Below are 11355 nucleotides of genomic sequence, written 5' to 3'. Positions count from 1 at the left end.
AAATCTTAAGTTTCAAAAATAGTAACTGGAGAGAAAAAATAAAAATCAACATATGGGGGAGCCTGGATGGCTCAGTCAGTGGAGCATGTGACTCTTGATCTTGGGGTTGTGCGTTCAAGCCCCATGTTGGGTACAGAGATTACTTAATAAATTGAAAAAGACAAAAAACAACACAACCGTAAAAAAAAAAAAAATCAGCATATGCTTAGATACTATCTAAAAGGAAATATCCTTAATATTCCAATTCATGTTCTCTAATAGTACAGTACAGTTTGATATAGTTCCTTATACCTTGGGAAAGCATTCATCATTTTATTTAAACCCTATCATAAATGCTATGAAATACATTAAGTTAAACCCTCCTTATGAGAATAATTTACTCTTGTGTTTACTCAGCATGTTATTTTATACTCAATTCATAAATGCCCAGCTTTTCCCTGTTAAAAAATGTTACTCTCATTCACTAAGTTCTCAGACCATTTTGTTGTGCTGCGCTAATTATCTCAATAATTGATAAATCATTTTTTTCCGTCACTAAATTATACAATGACAACAGCATGCAGTCATACAATGATTCTCAACTGGGGATTTTTGCCCCTCATGGGGCATTAAATAATGTCTAGAGACATTTTTAGCTATCATAACAGGGGAGGGGGCTATTTCTACTGAAATCTAGTGGGTAGAAGCCAGGGATGTTTGCTAAACATCCTGTAATGCACAGGACAGCCCCCCATAACCAAGAATCAACCAGCACAAAATGTCAATTAATTGTAGAGAGATTGAGAAACCCCGGTATAATGGTAAGAGTGGGGCCAGACTGCCTTGGTTCAAATCCAACTTCACTACTTACTAGCTGTGAGACTGACCTTGGGCAAGTTGACCTCTGTGCCTCAGTTTCCTCATCTCAAACTGGGGAATAGAGTACTCAACTCACAGGGACGCACTGAGGAGTAAGTAGGAATGCATGCTGTAGTTTGTTAAATTAAAAAAAAAAAAATCAGTGAATGACTGCAGCAAGTTAAAGTGCAAGCATCACATGCAGTCATCCCTTTGGCCTGTTCTCCTCTAATATTAACAGATACAGTGACATTCCCCACTTTGTTTATTATCACCCTCCACCTATCAAGTTATAACTGTAACTATTTACTTTTCTAATATAATCTCCGACACTTACTTTATGCTACTCCATGAATAAACCATAATCAGTTAACTATCTTCTGTAAGAGATGAAAAAGTCATTTTCACTGCACATGTACTCAAGGGGTTTGAGATATAGAGCATTAGCTCCTCCTTCAAAACCTAGCTTTCTGTAGTCTTTTTCCTTATACTACCACTAAACCTATAAGGCATGTCTCTTTAGTCCTGTAAGTATAGATCACTTGGATAATCACAGTACAAAACATCTTATATAATTAGGTCTGACCCCCCCCCTTTTTTTGAGCACACACAAGGAGGGGGGAGAGGGAGAGGGGGAGAGAGAATCCTAAGCCGGCTCCATGCCCAGTATGGAGCCCAAAGTGTGGCTAGATCTCACATCGCTGAGATCATGACCTGAGCCGAAATCAAGAGTCAGCCGCTCAACTGACAGAGCCCAGGCGCCCCAAGTCTGATCCCCTTTAGAATTGAAGAAACTGAGGCTCAGAACTAGACAACTTGCTTAACTGTACAGCCAACTGCAGAAATTTGATTCTTCCCTGATTATGAAATGAGAGAAATAAATAGAAGCACCCATAACCCTTCTTTTGTATACCACATAGGACAATGGACAGAAAGTGGCCCTGAAATACAATTAAGTTCAATGATTCTTGTTCTTGCATCAAATAGCAATTATCCCTCTTCCTCCTTAGAAATTACCAACTTCATTTTTTTAATTGCAAACTTCATTCTTACCCAGCTAAAAATTTCATTTACTGTCTTAATAAGCAGATATCCTTTTACAGATGTTCTAAAAATAAATCCAATATATGCGATGCATTACACACTTAGTTTTCTTCAATACCATGTTACTTATTTTATTAACTACATTCTCTTATTTCATTTCTCAAATCCCATATATAAAATCTTTGAGGTGGCAACAGGCACTATGTATTGGTAGAGAAGCCTCTTCTGGATGTAGAGGAAGCAGAGTTTATCATAATATCATAATTGGAAATTGAGTATTTTCTATCTCTGAGAAAAAAAACTCTCCACCCTTTAACCAAATACATCAACACTTCTGGACAGCTAATATTTAAAACACATAATTCAGGGAGCACATTCTGTAAAATATAGTAGGAAGTACCCTAGACAGATTTTCATTATTATACAAAACTCTAGTTATTTAGAATTACAATTATTTTCACAAGGATGGTCAATAGCAACAGCTCAATAAACATTTCTTGAGATTCCAGCCATTTCTCAGTGGCTCAAAGCTTTCCAGTCTTCTTTAAAAGGTAAAGGCATGTTATGCATTTATTTAACAGATTTGCACAACACCTGTTTTCCACCAGTTAATCTACCAACATTTAAATTTATACAATTTTTACTTACATTTGATTCTTTGCTGCTTGCCTCTGAGCTTTTCTTTCTTTCCTTTTCTGATCTGGTGGCTTAGCAAAAACAATTTCAATATTTTCTCCCTCCAAATCTTTGCCATTCATTTCTTCCATAGCCTTAAAAAAATGAGGTATTGATCAATATAAAGACGCCTTTAACAACAATTATGCTTCATTCAAAGTTCAAAAATCATTTCACTGATGTTGGAAGGATGAAATTTAAAAAATACAGTTGTTAGATTTTATCTAAAGATCCAGCTCTTCAACTAATTATCTTTTTGACTCAGTTTAGTGAGTTATGTAATTTGCTACAGCCAATAAAGGTTAACTGGAGTAGATTACATGACCTCTGAGTGTCCTTCAACTTTTTAGAATACTCCAATTGTAGGATGACTAAAAATCCTTAGTTTAATTTAGATGCCTACAATAATTCCCCCATTTATTTACCTTGACAGCACCATCTCGCTCATCAAAATGAATGAAAGCATAATCTTTTAGTTTCTTCACTCGTTCCAGTTTCCCAAACTGACTAAATGCTTTTTCTAAAATCTCTTCTGTTACAGTATTGGCAAGGTTACGTACAAACAGCACTTTTACCTGAAAATTAAGAAAAAACAGGAACTCCCTGTATATTTCAAAAGGGTTCAATTTCCAGGATGCCACCACCCCACCCTATAAAATTAACTTTAGTCACTAACCATTAATATCAGAAATATAAAAGACAGACCAAGTTTTCAGCTCATTTGAAAATATCCAGGAAGTGTGACTGCTGGATCTAATGGATGAAAAACCTGAACAGACACCTCACCAAAGTAGACAGACGACAACATATGAAGAAATGCTCAGTTATCACTTCATTAGGGAATTACAAATAAAAACAATGAGGGGTGCCTGACTGGCTCAGTCAGTAGGACATGTGACTTGATCTTGGGGTTGTCAATGCGAGCCCCATGTTGGGTGTAGAGATTAGTTAAAAAAATATTTTTTAAAAACTAAACAAATGGGGCGCCTGGGTGGCTCAGTCAATAAGCGTCTGCCTTCCGCTCAGGTCATGATCCCATCAAGCCCCACATCGGGCTCCCTGTTTGGCGGGAAGCCTGCTTCTCCCTCTCCCACTCCCCCTGCTTGTGTTCCCTTTCTTGCTATCTCTCTGTCAAAATAAATAAATAAAATCTTTTTTTAAAAAATAAATAAAATAAATAAAAACAATGAAATGCCACCACACACCTATTAGAATGGCCAAAACCCACACTAACACCACCCAATGCAGGTAAGGATATGGCCCAGAAACAGTGCTAGTGGAAATGCTAAATGGTATAGCCACTCTGGAGAACAGTTTGGCAGTTTCTTACAAAGCTAAACATACTTTTACCAATCAATCCAACAACTGCACTTTTTGTTATTTACCCAAATGAGTTGAAAACATGTCCACATAAAAATCTGCATATGGTTGTTTACAGCAGATTTATTCATAATTGCCAAAACTTGGAAGCAACTAAAATATCCTTCAGTAGGTGAATGGATAAATAAATTATACTATATCGAGACAATGCATTATTACTCAGTACTAAAAAGAAATGAGCTATCAAGCCATGGAAAGATATGGAGGAACTTTAAATGCATGTAACCAAGTAGAAGATAATCTTAAAGAGCTATATACTGTGTAACTCCAACTACATGACATTTGGGAAAAGGCAAAGCTATGGAGACAATAAAAAAAAAATCAATAGTTCCCAAGGGTTAGAGGGGATGGGGGGTGATTATGCAGATCAGGAAAGATTCTTAGGGCAGTAAAACTATTACATTTGAACATTTGTCAAACCCACAGAATGTACAGTAAGAGTAAATCCTACTGTAAACTATGGACTTTAAGTTATAATAATGTGTCAATGTAGGTTCACTGATTGTAACAAATATACCACTCTGGTGCAGATGCTGATTGGGGGGGGGGGTAGGCTATGCATGTGTGTGGCCAAGGAGTACATGAGAACTCTGTACTTTGCTCAAAACAAAACAAACATGCTTAGTAGTTATTAAATTAGTATTTAGTTTGCAATCAAAACTGAGGTGGTCATTTTCTAACAATGTAAATACCATGCCTCTGAAATAGCTGTTGAACATTTAACTCTTAACACAGGTGGTCAATTAGAACCTGCTTCTGAAATGTTGATAAAGTAGGAGTGTTCAAAATAGTGACAAAATAATTTCAATCCGTAAAGCTCCTCAAAGTACAATTACAAAAGCTGACCTTTTGCTAAGAAACATTATCATTTCCCCTAAAATACTTGAAGTAACATCCGATTTTCTTAATGTGATAATCCAAAAGAGCTTAACAGGCCAGTGAAAAAATACTACTATCTTCTGTCCTCAAGACTACTTATCCTTTAGTAATATTCACAGTTCTGGCATTTCACACTCTTGATTTAAGTGAACAAGTTGTATTTGCTAGCCTATCACCATTAAGGGGGATTCTTATATGACAAAGGATAGAATAACTTAACTACAAACTGCACTAATGAGTAAAGTGTTGACTCAAGATATGTTTGTTCTCATAGGATGTCTCAACTGACTGCTGAAGCAGGATACCTAATAATAGCTAAACCTTGTAACTGCAGCAGCTCTGCTAAGGCCAGTACAGTTAACTATTTTTAGGAGGAGGACTTTTAACACAAAAACCATGTAAGCTAATGGCGCCTTTCCCAAATATGCAAAGAAACTACTCTCAGACTCCACACAAAAATGATAGTGAACCATCTCCACAGCATATAGGCTAACTACTCATCATGAGAGTATGACAGCTACACAATTATAACTGAGAGTGCCCACAAATTTCTATATTCACTCCCTATGTACATGGTATTTTTTCTGATACGTGGCTTTAATAAAGAACACTTCTCTCACTTTCAAAACTACGGTTTTTCAAAAAGTACACATTTTAGAAGTTCTTTACTTCCCTCTCTAAAGCCTTCCCCTTCTTCCACCAACCCCCTCAAAAAAAATTATTAACTTGACTGCCATTACCTTTGCCATAACCTCAGGATCAGGATCTTCTATAGGATCAGCCCATTCAACAGTTCCAACATTTCCCCAGACCTTGACTTTACCACTCATTAACCTACGCCTTGCCTGGGCAGCTGTTTTGTGATCTTCATATTCAAGGAAGCAAAAGCCTCTGTTTTTTTTCTTGTCGTCTGGTTGGTGGTATAAAATGACATCTGTGAGACCCTCTGAAAATAAGCAACCGTTCCAGAGAAATTAGATAAAATAAGCAAGAACAAAGTTGATCAAAGGATTTTTCTAATGTAATACTGGAATATAAAACTGAAAAGTTCTCTCTTATCTTTAAAGACGACTCTCAAAAGAACTGGTCCAGATAATTTACCTAATCCACACTTCACAAGTGTTCCCAACACAATACAATCCCCATGAAAAGAAAATATATTCTTTTTAATTAAACCCAAAGACTATTCTTCCATTAATTAAATGACAAAGGCATAAAATTTTTATGTAACTGTTAGGAAAATGGCAGTATAATAGGTCAGACATGGTTAAACATTTTTATTATACAAGTAAACACTAAAATTATTTTTTTAAGATTTCATTTATTTATTTGAAAGAGAGAAAGTGAGCGCACAAGAGCAGGGGGGAAGGTCAGAGGAAGAGGGAGAAGCAGACCCCCTAGTGATTATGACCTGAGTCGAAGGCAGACGCTTAACCAACTGAGCCACCCAGGTGCCCCTAAAATTCTTTTTGATGACACTTTTCTGGCCTCATATCAATGGCTTTATTTCAAATGAAATATATCAGTATTAAGTAAGATTTCAAATGTTCCTGGAGACTAATAGTCTGATAATTTACTAAATATTCTAGGCAGATAAAATTTATTCTAATAAAAGCAGCCCAACTTGGAAACTATTATTAAAAATGCTTTACAGTTCGAAGATATTGCACCATATTGACAATGTATAATCTCTGCTTATAGCAATATTTATTGTTCCAATAATTTAGAAAGTCAAATCGTTACTCAAACACGCCTATGAAGAATGTCAAGCTATCACCTAAAAATGCATAAAAATACACAAAGATTCCAAAACAGGGTATGCAAAGATTCTGCTGACTATTCAAATCCCAGGTGCCTTCCTTACAAACTATGTAATGTTCGGCATTTCCCAAAGCCCTCTGTACCTATTTTCCTTATCTGAAAAATGGGAGTTACCTATCGCACATGGTTAGAGAATACAAGTCAATAAATACAGTGTTTAAAACAATGCTTCTCATCACACAGAAGTATGCAATTACCTTCAGTATTAGAAGTTGCACCTCCTTCCATATAAATCCAACTTACCTGTTACTTTGCTAAATTCTTCAAGGATCTGTTCCTTGGTTTTACTCTTAGGAATAGAGCCCACAAAAAGCCTATTGTTGGCAACCGAGATGCAGACACCAATGTGTTTTCCAGAACGAATTTCATGATTATTATACTGAAATGGGAAAAAGTGTACCACGTTTTAAAAATACTTATAATATCTTATTATAAAAATATATGCATATTTTTAGGCAAACTTATTTCAATGCTATGGTTTTTTTAATACCCTTTAAAAATATAATTAGCATATGTCACTCTAAGCGGAAATTATGAGACAGATAAGATTATACTGACAGAACTAAAAAAAAATTTATGAATTAAATTACTGCAAAAATTTGTCCAGTCCTTGAAACTTAAGAAACTTGATATATTAGGAATCAGGTCTACAGGCAGCAGCTTAAATTCAAAACTGCTGATTCCACAATACCTTAATTTCTATTTAAATTCATCCTGGTGACCAGTTATCCTCTTGCAAGGTAAACGGATTCAAATACCAGCAAGCTTTCCGCCATTCTGTTAACCAGCACCTAAATCTATTTTTCCCCATCTCCTTTTCACTCTTGTAAAAAGTTGCAATAAGGGGTTTTCACCTTTAAATATGTAATTCTAAAAGGAGAGAACCTTCTTTTCCTGAATCCAACCCTACTTTTTCCCCCATTTCATTTTCATCAAGTCTACAATGAAGTTGGAGAAAAACAAGTGGATCGATTATGGTGCAAGTACAGAAGCAAATATAAAACTACAGTAAAAAGTAAAGTCTTCAAGCAACTATACCCCATTGAAGGGTGAGATATTAGAGGTAAAACCCAATCTTCAAAGTGACAAATCCACTGATCAGTATTATTTACAAACCAAAGTTCGGAAGTATTCAAGTTAATCAAGAAACATGAATTATTTACATTACACAGAATCACCTCAAAATTTCATGTTAGTAGTAATAATGGTGGCAGCAGCAATAATTATGGATTAATCCCCCACACCTGGCCTCAGAATCTATGTTGTGTGTATATACAAGTGGGGCTACACAATCTAAAAACAATCAACATATATTTCCATACAATTTGTAGACCAGCCTTATGGCAAAGGTGAAACCATTCCTCTCCCATTCCTTTTTTTTTTTTTAAGTAAGCTTTACACCATATATAGGGCTTAAACTCATAACCCTGAGATCAAGAGTCGTTCCACCTGACTGAGCTAGCCAGGAACCCCTTCTCCCTTTCTTGCATAAAAGGTACATCAGGTAGAAGACAAGAAAGCATATAGTAAGTCAAAAAATCAATTCTTCCCTGTCCCTTTCTCCATCTCCAGATACTCAAAATCTAACATGAAGTTCAGAACAGTTTTATACTTTCTACCCCACTGATTCAATTCATGCTATCAAAGTACCTGGTCATCATGATCCCAGGATTATTTATATTCTCTGCACTTATGCCAGAGACCTTATTTAAAAAAAAAGAGATGACAGTTTTTGCCTAGTGAAAACAATCTCTCAATGGCTCTCCATCACCAAAATAAAGTTCAAATACTTGGACATCACAGAAGTTCATCCTAAAACTCCTACTACTACTCCTCCTTTCTCTCCACAATACTATAATCTTAGCTATTTACCTAAGTTCTCAAACAGCTCTATACTGCTGAGCCTCTGAATAAAATGCTTTCCCTGAAACTTCCATCATCCAAACTCCTCTGCATACCTGTAGATTTGAGCTCAACTGAACACTCTGCAACACCTAAATCCTATAAAGGTCAACAAAACACCCTTCTATGTTTAACACAGACCAAGAGTTCTAAACAGTGACTTTGTCCCCCAGAGAACATCTGACAATGTCTAAAGACATTTTTGGTTGTCAACTAGGGATGGGGGCTTGCTGCTGGTATTTAATGGGTATACAGAGGCCAGAGAGGATATTAAACATCCTACAATTCACAAGATAACCCAGCAGAACAAAGAGTTAGTTACCTGATCTAAAATATCAATAGTACTGAGGGTTGAAAAATCCTACCACACACCTTGTTCTCTCATTGCATTTATATTCTATTAAGACCAAAAACCTCTTAAAAGTAGAAATATATGGGTTACCTGAAAATAGTAGAGCTATGGTTGAATCCATCACTGTATGGGATTATGAACAAGTACAAGTAGACTACAATACCCTATTACAAATAAGTTAACCTAAGAACACAACAAATTGCTTTAAAAACACATACATTCCCTAAATTTTTATAATGTCGCACCAAATATTCCACTTTAGTGACAAATCAATGGCTTTCCATTTGATCATCTAATCTTTAACTCCAGGACTTGACAAAAACAGTATCATCAGAAAAATAGAAGAAAAAGTGTTTAAAGGGAAAAGGAGGAGTTATTCTGAAGTGACAGGACTCGGCATAACTTTCCTCCAGAAGTCCTAAGAGCAGGACCTATTTACCATAAGAAAATGTCTAAGTTTAAAAAAAAAGAAAAACTTGTAAGATGGGCGCCTGGGTGGCTCAGTTGGTTAAGCGACTGCCTTCGGCTCAGGTCATGATCCTGGAGTCCCGGGATCGAGTCCCGCATCGGGCTCCCTGCTCTGCAGGGAGTCTGCTCCTCCCTCTGACCCTCCCCCTTCTCATGTGCTCTCTCTCTCATTCTCTCCCTCTCAAATAAATAAAATCTTTAAAAAAAAAAAAAAAAAAGAAAGAAAAACTTGTAAGAAAAATTAGAATTCTTGGTTATACCACTTCCACAACATTTAACAATGCTGCTTCAAAGCAGTAATGACTGTTTCATTATTTACAGAAAAAGTTTCTTCACTTGCCCTGCTACAGTTAATCAATTCAGGGTAGGTAGAAGGTTATTTAGGATGGCTGCGGTCTCTAATACAAACGACATGAAGACTTAGCAAGATTTAGAAAGTCAACTATAATTCTTCATCCATGTTTTTTTAAGTAAGAAGAAAAAAAGACGAACAATTAGAGCTAACCCACAGAGAGTAAACTGGCTCTCCAATTAAAATAAATCATTAAAGGAGCAAAGGAGACCCTCTGGGCATATTGTCCAAATAAAGTAAAAGAAGTACCTAGAGGGGCGCCTGCCTGGCTCCGTAAGCAGGGCATTCAAATCTTGATCTCAGGGTCAAGGGCTTGAGCCCTATGTCTGGTGTAAAGATTACTCAAAAAAGAAAAAAGAAGGGCGCCTGGGTAGCTCAGCAGTTAAGCATCTGCCTTCAGCTCAGGTCATGATCCCGGGTCCTGGGACTGAGTCCCACTTCAGGCTCCCTGCTCAGAAGGGAGTCTGCTTCTCCCTCTGCTCCTACACCGTCTCCCCCGCTCGTGCTCACTCTCTCGCTCTCAAAAATAAATAAAAAATCTTTAAAAAGAAAAAAAGTACCCACTACACAGAAATAAATATTTCCTAAAGCAGTGCCTGATCTACAGATTAAACATGCATTTTTATATGTGTATTTGAATTAACTTTTCTAATAATTTTAAGACCAGTCACCATAAATTCACAAATAAACTTCACATCCCAGCAGGTGGGTAACAGTGAGTTCAGTGGTTGAAGGGCATTACAAAACTGTTCTAAACTTTAACAGAGATTTTAATGTAATACTGATAAATCCTAACTCTCAGGAGTTAGTACATCAGGACACTATAAGAGTATCAAAATGAACAACAAAAAAGTGACTCCTTCCAACTCAAGGAAGTTCAGCACTGATGTTAAGATATTTCAGAAATCTAGCTTTCAGAATCAGTACCACAGTGAAATGACAAAATAAAGATGAACTCTGAACATTAATCAATGCAGTTTCAGTCTTTCAGAATACCAAAACAGGAGCTGTACAATCTGCAACAGTCCTGTCATCCAGGCTTAAAACCTCAAGTCACTTTTTCCTTCCCTCATAGCCAGTCAGTCGCCAAATCCCCCAAAAATTAGCAATCTCAGATTTGGAATCTAACACAGCAGTGGTTATTCAGTCCTAACTCTTCCCATAGCAGCAAAGCCACTACCTCCCCAGCCTGTCCGTTTTAAGTATGTCTTAAGTAAAGAATCTAAGTTTTTATTTAAATAATCTCTACATCCAACGTGGGGTTCAAACTCACAACCCTGAGATCAAGAGCTGAATGCTCTAAGTTAGCGAGGCACCCTAAAAATCTTTACATTGAGCCAAAATCTACTTCCCTAAAAATTCTACAATAACTGTTTTCTCCCCCAAATGACAGCACTTCATATACCTGCACACAATGCTCATGACTGAATTGTTCTCTATGCCTTGCTAATCATTCCTCCTCTGATACTGGCCAACTAATGTGCCTCCTAAGAGTGTCACCAAATACTGACATCCAAAACACAATACTGTAGATACAGACTGAGATTGAGGAGTCTAGAATAAACTGGAGACTATTACTAATCTCCCACTTCTTAGTATCATGCTTCTGTAACACATAGTCCATGATTACCTTAGCTTATTTGGC

At 36.6% G+C, this 11355-nt stretch overlaps 1 protein-coding gene across 5 annotated transcripts in view; it reads right to left on the bottom strand.

Moving 5' to 3' along the window:
• SYNCRIP (synaptotagmin binding cytoplasmic RNA interacting protein) overlaps positions 1-11355 on the bottom strand; it is a 30439-nt gene that overhangs the window by 7993 nt on the left and 11091 nt on the right. For all 5 annotated transcript variants that reach the window (XM_032409325.1, XM_032409326.1, XM_032409330.1 and 2 more), the window contains 4 exons: positions 6880-7015; positions 5556-5761; positions 2982-3131; positions 2530-2651 (listed from right to left, as the gene is read on the bottom strand). In XM_032409325.1, coding sequence (XP_032265216.1) covers positions 2530-2651; positions 2982-3131; positions 5556-5761; positions 6880-7015 — 614 coding nt within the window. The remainder of the gene's footprint in view (positions 1-2529; positions 2652-2981; positions 3132-5555; positions 5762-6879; positions 7016-11355) is intronic.

Source organism: Phoca vitulina, unplaced genomic scaffold (genome assembly GCF_004348235.1).
Source record: "Phoca vitulina isolate PV1807 unplaced genomic scaffold, GSC_HSeal_1.0 scaffold11, whole genome shotgun sequence".
NCBI classification, from domain to species: Eukaryota; Metazoa; Chordata; class Mammalia; order Carnivora; family Phocidae; genus Phoca; species Phoca vitulina.
Note: the sequence above shows the minus strand (reverse complement) of the source record. Positions and strands in the feature narration are given on the sequence as shown.